General features: G+C 50.3%; 7 protein-coding genes across 7 annotated transcripts; 3 read left to right on the plus strand and 4 right to left on the minus strand.

Moving 5' to 3' along the window:
• Positions 1-143: 143 nt before the first annotated feature.
• M438DRAFT_373240 (Metallo-dependent phosphatase) lies at positions 144-2225 on the minus strand (the record flags this gene model as incomplete). The annotated part of the gene is made up of 3 exons (XM_029908406.1): positions 144-324; positions 378-2029; positions 2145-2225. 3 exons carry the CDS (start codon positions 2223-2225, stop codon positions 144-146), a joined length of 1914 nt encoding a protein of 637 aa, XP_029762905.1.
• A 293-nt stretch (positions 2226-2518) lies between these two features.
• On the minus strand, positions 2519-4092 carry M438DRAFT_293470 (uncharacterized protein). Its single transcript, XM_029901820.1, has 2 exons — positions 4022-4092; positions 2519-3968 (listed from the first exon to the last, which is right to left on the minus strand). The coding sequence occupies exons 1-2, from the start codon at positions 4085-4087 to the stop codon at positions 2589-2591; spliced, it is 1446 nt and encodes a 481-aa protein (XP_029762906.1). The 5' UTR covers positions 4088-4092; the 3' UTR covers positions 2519-2588.
• A 713-nt stretch (positions 4093-4805) lies between these two features.
• Positions 4806-6514, plus strand: M438DRAFT_269099 (uncharacterized protein; the record flags this gene model as incomplete). The annotated part of the gene is made up of 4 exons (XM_029900307.1): positions 4806-5526; positions 5573-5961; positions 6017-6238; positions 6290-6514. 4 exons carry the CDS (start codon positions 4806-4808, stop codon positions 6512-6514), a joined length of 1557 nt encoding a protein of 518 aa, XP_029762907.1.
• A 654-nt stretch (positions 6515-7168) lies between these two features.
• M438DRAFT_344131 (uncharacterized protein) lies at positions 7169-8364 on the plus strand. Its single transcript, XM_029905140.1, has 3 exons — positions 7169-7325; positions 7380-8094; positions 8147-8364. Exons 1-3 carry the CDS (start codon positions 7280-7282, stop codon positions 8175-8177), a joined length of 792 nt encoding a protein of 263 aa, XP_029762908.1. The 5' UTR covers positions 7169-7279; the 3' UTR covers positions 8178-8364.
• Positions 8365-8434: 70 nt separating this feature from the next.
• Positions 8435-9237, minus strand: M438DRAFT_363873 (uncharacterized protein). Its single transcript, XM_029907683.1, has 3 exons — positions 8958-9237; positions 8709-8848; positions 8435-8638 (listed from the first exon to the last, which is right to left on the minus strand). Exons 1-3 carry the CDS (start codon positions 9065-9067, stop codon positions 8526-8528), a joined length of 363 nt encoding a protein of 120 aa, XP_029762909.1. The 5' UTR covers positions 9068-9237; the 3' UTR covers positions 8435-8525.
• A 755-nt stretch (positions 9238-9992) lies between these two features.
• Positions 9993-11390, plus strand: M438DRAFT_270026 (peptidase M18, aminopeptidase I; the record flags this gene model as incomplete). The annotated part of the gene is made up of 1 exon (XM_029900358.1): positions 9993-11390. The coding sequence occupies one exon, from the start codon at positions 9993-9995 to the stop codon at positions 11388-11390; it is 1398 nt and encodes a 465-aa protein (XP_029762910.1).
• Positions 11391-12678: 1288 nt separating this feature from the next.
• On the minus strand, positions 12679-13630 carry M438DRAFT_353823 (uncharacterized protein; the record flags this gene model as incomplete). The annotated part of the gene is made up of 3 exons (XM_029906908.1): positions 12679-12770; positions 12820-13523; positions 13578-13630. 3 exons carry the CDS (start codon positions 13628-13630, stop codon positions 12679-12681), a joined length of 849 nt encoding a protein of 282 aa, XP_029762911.1.
• Positions 13631-16969: the final 3339 nt, after the last annotated feature.

The raw sequence follows: 16969 nt of genomic DNA on the forward strand, positions 1-16969 counted from the left end.
TTGTTGTCGTTGCGTATTATCGATAGAACTTATAACGATCGAAACAAAAATTGCAACGCGGAAACCATTCATTCATAAGCCGCGTTTGAGAACAGCAAAGGCACAGTATTTCATTCTCATCATCATATGTCGCATTCTTTCAATCAGCCCCATAGCGCGTCCTTACCGCGGCCACTGCCGTGAGTCATGGGTGGAGTCAGGATCTTGTGGCTCCATGCCTCTTTGCCGTCAATGAAGAGGCGGTACTTCAATTCGGACTGGTCGGAGGTAGGTGGGGTGCTGATACTCAGAGCGCCGAACTTCGAGTTTCCGTCGGGCATGTACCTAGAATGAATCAGTAAAGGAGAACTAATGAAGCTGCTCGCTGTAATACTCACTTAACACACACGTCGTCATTGTCGGTCTGCTTGTAGGTGCGAACAGGGAGATAGAACATGCTCAGAGGACTGACACTGAACTCATGAACTGTCGCACTGACAGGCCAGTTCTTGGTGCTCAACTTGCCACTCATAGTATCAAGTCCAGTGACCTTGCCTTCAGTAGGTGGAGGGAACGAAGTGGCAGCGAACTCGTGTCTGTCACCACTGAGGACAACAACACCAACGCCACCACGAAGACCAACATCCCACATGGCTTCCAAAATGATCTGTCTCTCACCCAGGTATCCGCCCCAGGTGTCTTCGCTTCCAAAGCGCCAGTTCTTGGTGAAAGGAATGCTTGTGATCACGACCTTCCATCTGACACCGCTGGGCACAGGAGCCGCAAGCCAATCAAGCAGATCTCTAAGCTGCTGATCTCCAAGCATACTCTTCTTGTAACCGGTCTCAGCTTGGGTGCTGTTGTAGGAGCCATCCGTACCGTCGAATGGCTGGCGATAACGACGGGTGTCGATCATGAAGAACGATGCAGGTCCTTGGTCGAACCTGAAGTATGTAGCGCCGGCACGAACTGGGTCGGGATTGACGGCGGCTTGGTAGTGGTGCCATGGATCGACGGCAGCTTCGTAGACACCAGTTGTGTTTTTGTCCCAGTCGTTGGCAATCTCGTGGTCGTCCAAGACGTGAATCCAGGGCAGCTTGGCCTCTGAGCTTACAGACTCCCATTGGGGCGAAGAGTAGACCTGACGGTATTCTCTGCGGTATGATTCAGCATCAGTACCGAAACGCTTGGGCACGTCGGCGTAAATGAAGTCGCCCATGAAGATCATAAACTGAGCCTTCAGCGATGGCAAGAGGCTGGCCAGGTGCTTGAAGCCTGGGATATCCAGTGGGTGGTAGAAAGGGCTGTATGGGAACCTGGGCTTGATGCAGGAAGAGTGCAAGAAGGTGAAGACATCGTTGTTACGAGGAGCGGTGCGTCCAACTCGGGGTGCTGTGACGAAGAAACCGGTATGGTTGTTTGAGGCAGTGTACTGGTAAGTAGTATCAGGTCGGAGTCCTGTCAGTTGAAAGATTCCAGTGTAATCGGTGCTCTCGTCAACGTTGATGGCATTTTGAGGGTGTTTCCAGCTAGCATCATGATCACGGGTGCCATCATCGGGTGACTCGCCCGCATATCTGTAACTCAAACGTAGAGGGTGTTCAGAAGTACGAGGTTCTCTGACCAGAAGCTTTGCACCGTGTTCAGAGACGTGGCCAACGCGGACGAACGAGAGGTTGTGCGAAGGATGGAAGAGCGGGGCACGGTAGACCATGTCGGCCACCATGGCCAGAAGAGCAGCATTGGTAAGAAAAGTCACGATAGACCAGAACAGAGAGCTGGGGCTGGGAAGACCTGTCACGAGGCTTTGCAGGATTTTGGGATCCTTCTCCTCAAGGACGATTGTCTCCTGGACATCAATTTCCTGAAGCGGCTCGTCTGTCTCGGAATCGACGAGCAATTCATCATCGCTGTCATCGCGATCGATGGTATCTCTGGTAATGATGTCAAGCTCATCAGACACGACTCTGTATGGGCTTGTGTGAGTGAATTGGTAGAAGAACGATGTAGCGTAGATGGCGAAGGCTGTCAGAACAACTGGAGGAGCGTGCTGAGGGACTGATTAGTGATTGCAATTGAGTGAGATGCAGTGCTACCAACATGGCCAGGAATCTGGAAATTGATTAGCGAACATCCAAGAGGACCAAGCATTACGGTAAGCGAACCCAGCGTAGGAAGACATAAGCGGCCATGCGCAAGATGGTCGAGGACACCACCGTTGTGGTATTTGCGATGCTGAACGACATGATGAACGCGCTTTTTCGTGCGTGTTACAATCTGCCAGCACGACGAGAGAGTAGCATTCCAGGTCTAGCAAGTCAGAAGTAATCAAGTGAGAGTGAGGACAATGACAGGTACGAGAACGCGTTTGCGCATGTACACGTCGGTGACGCAATGCAGTATCACATGCAAACCATAGGTATGTGGAGTTTATGCAGATATTATGCGAATGCACAACTTTTACATTCAGCACGCAGCCAAGTGAATATTTGAATCGAAGTCCTATTTTACAATTTTACAGTATAAAAACACCATCATACCCTTTCCCATGTCCAATATTGCGCCATAAAAGTGCTGAGAGTTTCGCCATATATGTACAGTTGAACGACTTACTTCTTGTTGAACTTTTGCCATTTGCGCTCGTAGTCTTCGGCGGCCTTCATGAACTCGGCGGAGCGCGTCTTGCTCTTGGGACCAGATGCTGACCCACGAGCCTTCATTACTGCATCCTGGGCACCCTTCTTCATGGTGTCCCACTGTTCGCCAGCCTTGTTGAACAATCCAAAGCCTTTACCCTTGACGCTATCGAACGGGCTTTGAGAAGCCTGAACAGCAGCACCAGCAGAAGTAGAAGTAGCGTTCTGATTGGAAGGTGTAGAGGGAGCAGCGAACTTGACATTTGGTGCTTGGTAAACAGGTCTCTGGTCTGCGGGGTATGACTTTGCCTTGACATCAATGGTCTTGACCTCTTCTTTGACGAGTCCGGCGGCGATCGCATCACGCTTCGCCTGCTCCGGAGTGACCATTGGGGTCAAACCGAAGAAGCGACGCACCTCAGCATGTTTGAAAAGGTGGACTTGAGTCACACCCATGATACCAGTAGTGCAGAGCCAGACGTTGAGGGCAGCAGGAAGCCAGGCGGTGGTAATGAAAACGATACCGGGGAAGATGTAGAGCAGGAAGGGCTTCATGGCATCGGACATGGGGGCACCAGTCTCACCACCCATGCGGAGAACCATATGCAAAGTACCACCCATGACAGCAGGGAGGAGGAAGTATGGGTCGGTCTGGGTCAAATCGGCGATCCAGAGGAAACCGCCAGTCTCGAGACCGGGCACGGGAAGGTTGGCCATGGCACGCAACAGACGGAAAGCGCAGAAACCAAAGACACCCTGAACGATACTGGGCACCAGCATGCCGAAAGTGCTGACACCGGAAGCCTTGTTGATCTGCATCATCTCCTGGCGCATTTGCATGGCAGTCATTCTGTCGCCGTTTCTCATGGCATCCATCATCTTGTCGTTCATAGGCTTCGTGATAGGCTGCATAGCGCGCATCTTTGCGCCGTTCTCGCTTGCCTTCATAAACATGGGAACCAGAGCCAGACGGTAGAGGAATGCGGTCGCGGCGATAGAGCCCCACCAAGGCATACCAGACAAGACATGGACGTGTTCCAATGACCATTCGATGATGGATGTAGGTCCCCAGCCGTAGTCCAAACCGAGTTCCTTCAAGAATCCGAGCCTCTCGGGTATGTTGGCGAAGTCGGTAGCTCCACTAATGTCGAAGGGGTTGCTGTCGGTCGCGAGCGCATCGGTGGCAGATGTGGGAGGAGGAGCGTTCGTGGCGGCAGACACGGCGGGAGTGGCAGCAGGTGCTGATGTCGAGGCAAGACGAGCATGTGCGGCGAGTGAAATGACGGATCCCTGGAAGATACGGCCTGTCGAGCGGGCGTTGAGTGCAGCCAGAGGTCTTGCGGGAGTTGACATCTAACTCGTGTAAGTCCACATCTTCCATACCATCTTGGACGTGTGCGACGTACAAATCTGCGATTGAGACGGGCGCCTTGACGGACAGCGCCCGCCAGTCCTCTACTCGGCATCATCATCGTGGAATCTGTTGGTGCGATTAATGTCCAATTGTTCCACCACTTTTTTCCTAACACTATCCATGACCGCGATGCCGCCCACCTCGGAATTTGCCGTTCATTGTCGAGGCTTCCGTTCCGCAACTCACCCCCGAGAGCTTCGACGACTCTCCATATTCCGATACTGGCCAAGTTATCTTCTCTCGACTTACGTCTTGTTCTACTCAATATCGGTTCAACAGACAGTACTTGTCAAAAACAGCCTGCGATAGCATAAAAGGGTCGTCTTTCAGACTCCAAGAAGCGTGTGTCCTGGCCTTGCGATCTAAGCAGCAGGCGTACTACCGCCGTATTCCCAAGCAGAGCCAGCACGACTGCTTGAAGTATTGAGGAGTTGAAAAATAGTACATCCTGCTCGGGTTCTCGGATTTCTATGCTGTATATCCGTCCGGACTGCTGAGGCACTCTGCCTCTCATCTTGATCATCCTCCAAGCTTCAGACCTCGGCATCTCACCTTCTCCGCTCTTTCGACGAACAATCTGAATGTCTTCTCTGTATTATTCTTCATAGCATCTTTTTCGATATTCTGATGCTTCTTTCTGCTATTAATCGCTTCATGTTACCGGTACTGCCACTCGATTCGTAGTCAACCCACCTAGCACGACATCACTCAAGTTCTGCCCAAGAGCGCCTTAACAACTAGACACCCTTCTTCAGGTAATACGCAAGCTACCAAACATGGCTGAGACACCGATCCTTGTCGGCGTTGGCGACATCATCAACCGCAATCTAGGAGTCCATCACGCCGCAGAGCCTGCTGAACTGATGCTCGATGCCATCACAATTGCTCTACAGGACACTGGTCTAACTTCGGATGTCATCACCAAGTTGAAGACACAGATCGATAGCATAGATGTTGTTCGTACCTGGACGTGGCCGTACCCAGATCTACCTGGTCTGCTTGCTGAAAGACTGGGCTCAACCCCCAAGCATAGCTACTGTTCACCCCATGCCGGTAATCAACCTGCTAAACTGGTGGATGAAGCCGCCCGCAGAGTTGCAAGTGGTGAGACCAAGCTGGCAGCAGTGACTGGAGGCGAAGCTTTGGCATCTCTGGCCGCTTGTGCAAAAGCAGGAGTTATGCCTCCACCGAACTGGACTCCTGTCGACACACCCGTCACTCAAGTGTTTGCGCCTTCGATGGACGAGATGGCCAGAGGGGTAGGAGCGAAACACAAGATTGGCGCTCCTATCCAAGTATATCCACTTTTCGAGAACGGTCTACGTGCTCTAAGAGGACAGTCCTTGGAAGACAACAACGCCGAAAGTGCAAAACTGTACGCCGAATTTGCCCAAGTTGCCAACAGGACACCACTTGCATGGAGCTTCCCTCGCACCGCCGAAACAGAAGAGACCATTGGACGTGTTTCTAGTCGAAATCGCATGATTTGCTTTCCTTGTATGATCACTTATGTGCTAGCCTTTGCATAGCTGACATTCAGCAGACCCTCTGCTGATGAATGCGTTCAATACGATCAACCTAGCAGGAGCGGTGATTCTGACATCAGTCAGATATGCTCGCGAGCTAGGCATTGCTCAAGAGAGATGGGTCTATGTGCTTGGAGGAGCAGGTACACAAGACAGTGACAACTTCTGGGAACGACCGAACTTCCACTCTAGTCCTGCAATCAGTCGTACCTTGGACGCTGGCCTGGAGGCTTGTGGGCTCAGCAAAGCTGACATTGACATCTATGACTTCTACAGCTGCTTCCCCATTGTGCCCAAGCTCGCCTGTCTGCATCTTGGATTGGACATCTTAAAGCCTGAGAAGCCTATTACTCTGCTAGGCGGTCTGACAAGCTTCGGCGGAGCAGGCAACAACTACTCTATGCATGTGAGTGCCGGCCGTGGTCTCAACGGTCCTCAAAATAGCTGACACCGTCTTTCAGGCAATCACAATCATGGCGAGAAAGCTGCGTGCGGGAAATGGAACGAATGGCCTCGTGCTTGCCAACGGCGGCGTCTTGACATATCAGCATGTCATCTGCCTGTCTTCTCGACTACGTGCAGAAAATCGACCTTATCCTGCACGCAACCCTCTCCCATCGATGCTCAGCAACGACTTGGTTCCCGAAACAGAGGAGTCTGCAGAGGGTGAAGCCATCATCGAGGTAATTACCCTCACTGCCATTTTGACGATTTCACACGCTGATTATCTCCAGACGTACACAGTCGATTTTGACCGCAAGAACGAGCCTGTGCTCGGCCATGTTGTAGGCAGACTGAAGAGCTCCAATCACAGGTTTGTTGCTAATCATGGAGATGCGGCGACGTTGAAGCGGCTAGCGAGCAGGACTGAGGAGCCCATCGGCAAGAGCGGTTATGTGCGAGCAGATGGGCAACAAGGAAGAAACTTGTTCTTCTTCGAATCGAGCGCGCGACTGTAGAGGGACAGGCAGCAAGCTGAGAGGAATCATTCCGTGATAGCTTTCGTCCTTTCTAGGTGATGCGCTGAATGGGGGCACGCCAGATATCAACGGTCGTTGTTCATAAGAAGAACAAGCTCGCATCAGCGTCAAACGCTTGGCTCCATGATCTTCTTGAAGAATGCTTGGGCATCAATCTACGATGTGTGCATTCTATATACTGAAACCTCGGTCTGTACTTGATCATTTGTAAAGGTTGCATGTTTGCGAGGAATCAGGATTTCAGGCGGGCAACGGCTTTGCAAGCGAGCTGGACCGAATACGGCCGGGTGCAGATAAGCTGATGCTGTATAGCTGGCTAAAGCAGACGGGAGGACGGACGGCGCGTGAGGAGTATATGCTGTAGCTACCTGACTTGTCAGCATGTGATTCGAGACATGGCGAAGGTGCTTGGTGCATTTGTTTACAGCGTGACGGGCGCTGGCGTGGGCCGAAGCCGAGCTTTCTGATCGGCATGACGTTGGCCAACCCCCCACCTGCACTTTGGTTTCTTTGGTGGTGCGCCTCATGATCTAGCGGAGCACTCAGATAACCGTATTCCCCATCTGCGTCACACATTCTGACTTTCGACTTGTCGTCTTTCCCATTCGATAAACAAAACGCCTTTGATTGCTGCCTCCCAAGCTTGCAAAACTTCCGCCGATTATATCAAGACTTCGTGCCACCGCCATCCCGCATTGAAGCTACCTTCTGCACCTGCACCTGCATAACAGATCGACCGCAACCATGAACACCACTGGCTCTTCACCCGAGGCTCCTAAGAGGCCCAAGGGTATGCTGCTATCTTTCCTATGCTTACTGTACAGTAAACTAAGTCGCGTCGCAGGCATTCTGAAAAACAACAGCTCGTACATGGGCGAGCACCCTTCTCACGATCCCCCGTCGCCCACAAACACACATGCCACCATTCAGAGCAACACTCCCAGCCACCCTGACCGCCCCGCCATGAACCGCGAAATGTCCGAGAAAGAGGTTGTCCAAATGAACACAGAGATCAATGCCGGCGGTCGTCGCAACTCTTCGAATCCTCGTGGCAGCATTTCGCGTCGCCAATCAGCTGTCGATGGAAGCCAACAAGGAGATCACATGTCACCGAGACTGAAATGGGACGAGGGCAACCTTTTCCTGAACGAGAGTCAGATGGGCGGCAAGATGAAGATTGACGAGCCCAAGACTCCCTACGTCGGCCGCTATGACCCCGACGAGGACGAGGAGAGTTCAGCCATCAACCCTGACGACCTCATGGTCGATGAGCTTGACAAAGCAAAGGTGCTTGAAGGAGATGGACCTAGCAAGAAGAAGCCCCGTGAGGTCGACATTCCCGATCTCGACCTTGGAGAGCCTGAGCAGGATACGCTCGAGCGCAGACCCAGTGATTCTGAGAAGAGAGTCATGGTTGACCCCGATCAAATGGACATCGACGGCGCAAGACATGGCGAGACTCCCGAGAACATTCCCCAGGAAGAAAGGGAGAAGCATGAGAAGTTTGAGAACATGAGGAAGAAGCACTACGAGATGCACAACATTAAGAACTTGCTTGGGTGAGTTTCATGATCTCCAGATTCCTGTACAGACCAGCTAACATTGACACAGACATGGTGCTGAGGAACTCGACGACGAGTAATCCATTCTATCTCACTTAAACAATTGACGCGATCAAGAAACACGGGTCTCTCTCTTCTATTTCGTATTTCCTTTTGCATAGCGGCGTTTATACATCTGGGATGCGTTGCATGAACAACTTTGGGAAAACAAAGGCGATGGTGGTACAGATTGATGGACTTTTTGCAATCAGAACATATCTCGTTTTTCCTATACTTTCGTTCGTTTTCTCGCATTCGTTTCTTGATCTTCTGCACGGTTGGTGACATGTCTCTTTGCGGAATTTGCTTATTCTGTACTATGAGCTTTCATACCACATGTCTAATTATCGATCATCAACACATCGCAAAAGGCCATGAACGATCATATCTTAAGCAGGATTAGGCTTCAACCCAATCTGCAATCGCAACTTCTCCCTCTTTTCCATCTCATTGCCCGTACGATCAGCTTCCAGCGCACTCAGCATAGCATCAACCACAGTGACTGTCAAACACCAACACAATCAGCAACCTGAAAATCGAAATCAGATATGGAGGGTAAGAAATCAACTCACCACTCAATTTCGCCAACGCCTTTGATGTATCGGGGAATTTCTCTAGTGTTCTTCCATTCTTGAGACTGAGCAGTGGGTGCAGTTTTTCGTCGGCGTTGGTTAGTTGGCTGTTTGCTACTCTGGCGATGTTGTTTGCGTTGCTGTTTATCATCACACGGTCAGCTGAGCATGTTCAATCAAAGTCTTTGATGAAAGCAGCAGTAGCCGTAAAACGGTTTTGACAGATGGTGGGGTTTTGGTTAGACGTACACGGCTTTGGTTTTGGTCTCTAGTTTCTCGATCATGCGGACTGGATCCTTTTCGCTACCGGCAGGGGCGGCTGGTTTGGCTTGTTTGACGGGGGTGGTGGAGGAAGACATTGTGTGTGATCTGGTTGTATGTGGAGGATCTGCTTTGGCGGTGTGGTTGCGATAACTAGTCGGGGTTATCTGGTCAAGATAGGATTGAAGTTTCCCAATCAAGCAGCTGGATAAAGATGCAATAAAAGTCGGCAGTCACGTATGAAAGATGAAAGGTGGAAAGAGATGATGTTGGATACACGACGCTTTTTCTATGTAGAAAGATGTTGGGAGGATGAGACAGACCAGCATCCTTGTTTGCAGGTCAAGAACCTGTTCCTGTCCCTGGTTCCCTGTCATGGTCAGACGGGAGAAGTTGCGAAACTCTGATTCTTGACGGTGACGAAATGATGCTTGCGAAGTTCTGGAGGATCGAAGGAGCGGAGCTTGCACCTTCTCCACATTTGGACCTGCCGTTTCAGGCGGGATGCGATGGAGCGGTGATTGGTTGTTGTTAAGTCCGAGCTCGAGCTCCGGCTAATGACATGAGGGCGGTGCCTGGGGCAACTGGAACAGTCATACACTCATCTCATCACCTGCTGATAACCCGAGCCGTCTGCTGTATATCTACCCAGTGTACACTTGTTCTCTCATTCACCACATTCCCGTATCTTCATTTCGTACAATACCTCCTCGAAACAACACCAAAGCAGCAGCCATCATGGTCAAGAACATGCAGGGACTCTCCCGCAAGACGTCAACACAATCCTTCCACAACCACATCAACTCACCGCCGCCGACATTCGATTTCCCCCTGCATCTCAAGGAGAACGTGGAACGCGAGCGCCAAAGAGCCGAATACGCCGAATACCTCCGTCAACTCGAGTTGGTGCACGAGCAGAGCAAGCAATGTCTACGCATCGAACAACAGAAGCTGGACAGCATGCTTCAGTCTGCTACTCAACACGCTCAATCATCCTTCCAGCCTACTCCCGCCGCTCCCATCATGGCCACGTCCGAGAACGTCGAGGATTACGCTAAGCCGTTCTGCAACTTCCTTACCGACAACCCTACCGTCTTCCACGCTGTCGACAGTATGGCTCAAGACCTCAAGCACGATGGCTTTACCAAGCTGAGCGAAAGAGATTCATGGCGTATTGAGCCCGGTGGCAAATACTTCGTCGAGCGTAACGGCAGCAGTCTGATCGCCTTTGTCGTTGGTGATGACTACAAGGCTGGCAACGGTGCTGCTGTCCTCGCCGGACACGTCGACGCCCTGACTGCCAAGCTGAAGCCTGTTAGCAAGATCCCCAACAAGGCTGGCTACGTCGAGCTCGGTGTTGCTCCCTACGCCGGTGGTCTTGGTCCTACCTGGTGGGACCGTGACTTGTCAATTGGTGGTCGTGTTCTGGTCAAGGAAGGAAGCAAGATTGTCACAAAGCTCGTCAAGCTCGGCTGGCCCATTGCTAAGATCCCTACTCTGGCTCCTCACTTTGGTGCCCCTGCCAACGGCCCCTTCAACCTCGAGACACAGGTCGTTCCTATCATCGGTCTCGAGTCGTCAGCAAAGAACCAGATCGAGCCTCAAGCAAAGGCTGGCTCGTTCGCCGCCACTCAGCCTCCTCGTCTTGTTCGCGCTATCGCCAAAGAGCTTGGTGTCAGTGACGCCTCAAACATCGTCAACTGGGAGCTCGAGCTGTACGACATTCAACCCGCCACCCTCGCTGGTCTCGACAAGGAGTTCATCACCGCTGGCCGTATCGATGACAAGCTTTGCAGTTGGGCCGCCCTCGAGGCATTGAAGCAGAGCGCCCGCAACGGCACTTCCGGCTCTGGCATCATCAAGATTGTCGGTCTCTTCGACGACGAGGAAATCGGCAGTGGCTTGAGACAAGGTGCTCGCGGCAACTTCCTGCCCATCGTCATGGAGCGCGCAGTCGGTAGCCTCGCAGGTCAACACCCTGCTTCTGATCTCATGGGCCGCACATATGCAAACTCTTTCCTCGTGTCTTCAGATGTCACTCACGCTGTCAACCCCAACTTCGAAAGCGTATACCTCGGTAACCATGCTCCTGAACTGAACGTTGGTGTCGTTGTATCAGCAGACAGCAACGGTCACATGACCACTGACGGTGTATCCACTGCCATCTTCACTCGCTGCGCTGAGAAGGTCAACGCTACCCTTCAAGTCTTCCAGATCAGAAACGACTCCAGATCAGGCGGTACCGTCGGCCCTATGCTCAGTTGCGCTACTGGTATGCGTGCCATTGACGCTGGTATTCCTCAATTGAGCATGCACAGCATCCGCGCCACAACTGGCACATCAGACCCCGGTCTTGGTGTGCAGATGTTCCAAGGTTTCCTTGACGGCTTCGAGGCCGTTGATGCTGAATTCAGAGATTAAACGCGCTCTCACTGGAAGTAGCTCTGGTTCGAATATCATTGTGCATTGCAACAACTGGTTTCGAGACGGAAGAGGCATATGTGAGGCGAGATTTTAGTTGGATACTGCATACGGAGTTGTAGAGGTGGTCTAGATGCATGTTGTCGGTATAGCGTTGGACATTAATAATGCATACTTTCATCTTTTTTCAAACCATGCCGCTATCATACTTCATACTCAAGTGCTTCTTGCTGTCGTCGTTGTTCTTCGCTTGAGGCCACGTCTGGCAACTTCGCTTTTCTCAGTGCAGATGTCGGCAGCACCTTCGAGATGGGCAGTGGTCTGGGAGCGAGAAACTGCTCGTCGGGGCTATTCTTCATTACAACATCATCAGTCATCTCAGACCTCAACGCGAGAGCCAACAATAGCACAAAGCTACCGACCGACTCCGATGCTTTCGACCTCCAAGTCAGGCTCATTCTTGCCCAATCATTCGTGTATTCGATCAAACCCCGCGATCAAAAACAAAGAAGTACAGTGTAGCTGAGAGACTGAAGATTGCGCTCAACAATCGTGCTGCAGAATATCGTCGATATTCCACGACTCAAGTTGTTCTGCATACATCCTCCCCGTGTGCTAAACTCTGTCACGCGCATCCTGTAGAAATGCACATTGTTTTTAAGATCAGTGCAGCCCTCCACTGGGACGTGTGATATTCAGCGCCTTTCTGCGGACGACTAGAGAGATCTTGAAAACATTGTGCATTTCTACAGACTGAATAACCCTAGGCATGGCCGTGGGAGATGGCTAGAAGTGACAGAATTTAGCACACGGGGAGGATGTAAGAGCTGATACAAGATCAAGTTACACCATCCTTTTGTCGATGTGCTCTTCGCCGATAATGGAGAAGAAGGAAATGGCGAGATGGGTGGTAAGATATGCATGACTGGAGTGAATAATGTAAAGTGGTGGGAGGTGAATTTGACGGCGGTGTCAGGGTTGGACTCTTGACAAGAATTCAGGGGCTCGCGATTTCTGAATATCGATGTCGCAGAATTGGTTCTGGGATTGGGATTGTTTGTGTTGGGGGCTTTGATTGGTTCTTGGTGTCTTCTTCTATGGGTACATAGGTGGATGTGAGTGTGGTAAGCATTTCGTATCCTTTCTTGTTCGTTTCTCCTGATCTTGTGTGAGACTGCTTCGATTCTTCCTTGCACTCGACTTGATGCTCTGTGGTGGATGGCCTCCAAAGCCGGAAAGCTGAAACGTTCTGATATTATAGAGCTGTTGAGTATACAGCAATTGTCGTCTAGGGGTGCGCCTGTTCTTCGGCAGTCTGGTGCTTGGTGTTTTGTACGAAGGTTGGGTCTGGCCGAGTGACGTTGGGGATTGAACCGCATGCTAGAGTTCAGGTCAGTCAATAGTTCGGTCGAGCTGTTGGTGTACTGACTAGCTTCCCATTCTTCCATACTCTCATGGTCGTGGTAATTGCATTGGTGCCGACAGCATGGACACTTTGATAGGGCGACGAAGAGAGGCCCCGATGAGACATTGACCAGAGGAACTGGCTTTGACGCAAGTCCTGACATGATCTGGAAGAGCGCTTCTTTCGGTATGTCATAACTTCCGCACATCTTCTTGTCGAAAGGTTGGTTGGCGTCCCAGTGGTTGACCAAGTTGTCCACGATGTAGCGGAAGAGTGGCGATGTGGTGGGAAGCATATTGAGAGTCTTCATGCTTGCTTCAATGGTTGTAAGAGAAAGACGATGATCGTTGGCATTCTTGCCCCTCGGAATTTGGACGAGTCTGCTCATGACAAAACGACAGAGCGCCATGTTCTCGGTTTGGTCGCCAAAAACGTACAAGGCATATAGCGCAGTGAACTCTTTGGGGAGGAAGAAGCCAATGTAAAGCCAGCTAACGAATCTTCTAGCCTGAGTAGCTGGAAGATCTAGAGTTAGGAAATCTTGCTTGGCCTCAGCAAACTCTCCCTTAAGAGCAGCTCGGTAGTAGGGTGAGTAGAAGCAAAGGAGATCTTTGTGCACCAAGGCTTTGAACGGCGCAGTATTCGGTCCATTGACTCCAAACTCGGAGTGGGAATCCACGTTCGTGGCTCGCAGCTCAATCATGTCGGTCGAAGTGCTGATGATATAGCTATTCTGCATCAGCAGACTCAGTGATTATGAGTTCTCTGGGTCGAAGAGGTACCTTGTGTGCGTAATGTTCCATCGATGACCCTCTACGTTGAGAGTGGGCGCCATTTTGCGCGCAGTTGATCAGAGTAATATGCTATGGAAAGGCTCTCGAATGTAGTTGGGGAAGGAAGCTAGGTTCTGTTTGTCAACAAAGCTTGCTCACTTCCGCAACACAACAACGGAAGTGACGAAGAGTCGCGGCTTTCTTCACAGAAATTTCAGACCAGCAAAGAACCAACGTCATCAAATGAACACAGATTCCAAGCCGAGTTTGCGGAATTCCCAGTTTAGGACGCGCTATGAAGACTTATATTACAAAACAATCCATATGTGGCCGGTGAGAATCCATGGTATATAGCTACTTCTGGTCGTTACAAACTTGAATAAGTGGAAGAGTAACAAGAGTGCTTGATCTTCTGTGATCTATGGGAATAGCTACGGCTATATAACTAGCTATCAAACAAAGAACTGTAGCTGTAGGCAAACAGCAAAGCTCTGGATCAAAGATATCAAAGCTTATGAGACATGCATAGGTAGGCACGAGTGAGCTTCAAAGCAGCTTCATTGTCCATGTGCAGAGCAAACGTTGGTCATCACCTGCAAAAAGATGATGAAGATTGAGGTATAATCTTCACTGCTTCGTGTGAAGATTGAGGGATGATACTTTTTCACTTGGAAGTCCGCAACTTTGTCTCCTCTGTTCGACTCAATCTCGTTACTTCAATTGTTGCTACAGTATCCTCCTGGTTTTCTCATTGTCTACAAGGTCCTCTTGACGCAGCTACAGAGATGAACCCGGCTCCAGACTCCGTTACCTTTCTAAGGCTTCTAGCCCAGCTGTAGAAAGGCAGAATGCTTTTGATGATCAATTACATGTTTGGGCCTTGGAAGATCTAGCTTGTGGTAACCAATTGAGCAGGGATGATACGTAAGTGCCTGCCCTTCCCAGAGCTGTTGCGACCATACCGGAATAACTCGGTGCTGACGATGCAACATAAAGAGGAGATGATGGCCTGAGGAAGTTCCCACTTTCATCAAAGCTCGCTGGTACTAAGCGGCTCAAGTCACCATCCACAACATCCTCCATGCGGATCAACGTGAGATAATGTCTAGGTGTTGACTGTGTTGCCGCTTGAGATTTCCAGTGCCGCATTGTGTTCTTGCTGTCGTCGCATTCTCTGCATAGAGGAGATGGAGGTTGGAATCGTAACGGTTCTTGGGTGCATTGATAGGAGAAGCGATGGACTGAGCCCATGTTCTGCCACGTTTCAATCCTGAGCTCAAGCTTGCGTTCTTGACTTTCGTAAATGCTGATCGAGCAGTCAACGCGACAATCGCGACAACGCCACATGCCAGAAATTTTCTTTAGAGCTTTGGTATTCTTCCTATTTGGCCTCAATAGCTCCCAGACTGGCCAAAATTGAAACTGATCGTTGAAACATTGACATGGACGGAGGAAAGACGGAATCTTGTCGGCTTTAGTCTGATATCCATAATATTGCGAGTAAAACTTGACGCGCTGACAAGTATGTATAATCAGGGTTTCTCCGACCAATACTGGCCTCAGCTCCAGCTTCGTTTGGAATGTCTCATCATAATAGTAGAACAATCTCCAGCAAGAAGAGGCAAAGGAGATAATGCGAAGTAGCTTCGCAAAGTCACCCCCTGTTCGCTTCTCTCGATGGTATGCACTTTCGAATGTTTCCAAGTTCAAGTGCAAGCCCCAGCTGTCGTGGTGTAACCAAGTCGTCTGAGATGGCTTCAAAGGACAAGGCTCCCATAACTTGCACTCCTCTCGAGTCATGAACTTTGGCGGATCACATAGTCGATGTAGCTTTTGGCAGATTCTGCAGAACGACCGGTCCGGTAGATCTTTTTCTAACAGGTGTAATAGATGATAGACTTGATGGTTCAATATCCGACCTCCCCAGTATAGCGCATCATGATTCTCGATACATTCTTGTTGGCACTGTGGCAAGACCCTGGTCCAGAGCCTGCGTAGAGTTTCGTTGTGGTACAGATCCTTGCATGTTAGACATAGAGCTACAAAGCTGTGCATGGGAAGATGATCAGAAATCTCCAGCAGAAGTTCGGTCGGGATCGTCTGCATGGATGCTGACTCGTTGGTGGTAAGCGTCATGATGCTGGTTTGAATGTTCTTTTGTGTAAGCAGAAACTTTGTTATGGAAAGATCAATACCGTAAGTCATGAGTTTGACCAAGTCATCATGGAGAAATAGTTGGCGGTTTACGTTGACTCATGGCGATAGGCAACAACATACGGAAGAGAAAATTTGAGAACGTTAGATAGGTATGTTTTGTTGCTACTATTTGTGGACGCTTGGCACACATAGAAGATAGCAACGCCATATTGTACAATCCGCCGGCATGCTGAGTCTCTTCAAATGTGCCCGAGTCTTGCTAACTTATCGGGTGTCTCCACTGACAGCATAGCAGTCATTGCCTCTCAGACGGCTGTACCGAGCTCAGTAAGATTGTGTGCATAGCTACAGGCCGAATAGATTTCAGGGGCATTCTGGAGGAGATGGCTGGAAGTGGGCACAAGTCGGAGACAAAGGCAGGAGCCGGCTTCCCAAACCAGGCGCTGGGCGTGAGATTATTTTGCACTTCTGAGCGACAAGGAATAAGAACATGGCTGTCTTTGGCACGCTCAGACAGGCAGTTACTCTTCACAGTTTTGTAAGTGGCTGACGACCTATTTTTCTCGCTCGGAATCTTTTCATCTTTCCACGACTGGTAGCTAACGCTGATATACACGTATGGAGCGGAGTCAATCTGACTATAGCGGCTCTGACATTGCGTCATTTGTCACATTGTGGGTCCTGCGGTGCTGATGCTAGACGTTCATGTGAGTTGTGAATTTCCTTACGTAGCTCGTCACTAATTGAATCCCTTGACCTTATGCAACCCTGGAGCGGAACGAACAAGGGCAATAGTTGCAACTTCTTCCAAACCATCGACAGAGATAGCCATGATTACCAAGCCCTTACTCCTCGTCCTCGTCCTCCTCATCCTCTTCCTCTTCCTTATCCTCTGACATCTCCTCGTCTTCCGACGTCTTCTCATCGTCAATTTGCTTGTAGTAAGACTCTTGTGGCTTGAACGGGCGTGGTCCGAAATCCGTGTCACGATTGCCGCAAGCTATAAAGCGTCAATACTTAGACATTAGCATACAAGGATGGAAGATATACTGACTGGATAACCATTCTTGGAAACTTGTATGCTCGTGGTAGTTGCAGGGATTATTATGGCAAGGACAGAAACGACGAACTTTTTCCGTGCTCTTACGGCTAAGGCCACACATCACCTCGTAGAGGAATGATTTACTCATCGTCTTGTAGTCATGCGTTTCGATACTTCCCCAGCCTTCCTCCACATCAGGACT

This window comes from Aureobasidium pullulans (assembly GCF_000721785.1).
Source record: "Aureobasidium pullulans EXF-150 unplaced genomic scaffold scaffold_5, whole genome shotgun sequence".
Taxonomy (NCBI): Eukaryota; Fungi; Ascomycota; class Dothideomycetes; order Dothideales; family Saccotheciaceae; genus Aureobasidium; species Aureobasidium pullulans.

Coding starts and splice junctions, on each gene's coding strand:
- M438DRAFT_363873 (XM_029907683.1), bottom strand. CDS start 9,067: ATGTCTTCCTCCACCACCCCCGTCAAACAAGCCAAACCAGCCGCCCCT. Junction 8,849..8,957: donor GAGACCAAAACCAAAGCCGT/GTACGTCTAACC, acceptor GATGATAAACAG/CAACGCAAACAACATCGCCA. Junction 8,639..8,708: donor GGCGTTGGCGAAATTGAGTG/GTGAGTTGATTT, acceptor GGTGTTTGACAG/TCACTGTGGTTGATGCTATG.
- M438DRAFT_344131 (XM_029905140.1), top strand. CDS start 7,280: ATGAACACCACTGGCTCTTCACCCGAGGCTCCTAAGAGGCCCAAGG. Junction 7,326..7,379: donor GGCTCCTAAGAGGCCCAAGG/GTATGCTGCTAT, acceptor GTCGCGTCGCAG/GCATTCTGAAAAACAACAGC. Junction 8,095..8,146: donor AACATTAAGAACTTGCTTGG/GTGAGTTTCATG, acceptor ACATTGACACAG/ACATGGTGCTGAGGAACTCG.
- M438DRAFT_293470 (XM_029901820.1), bottom strand. CDS start 4,087: ATGATGATGCCGAGTAGAGGACTGGCGGGCGCTGTCCGTCAAGGCGCC. Junction 3,969..4,021: donor CCCGTCTCAATCGCAGATTT/GTACGTCGCACA, acceptor TACACGAGTTAG/ATGTCAACTCCCGCAAGACC.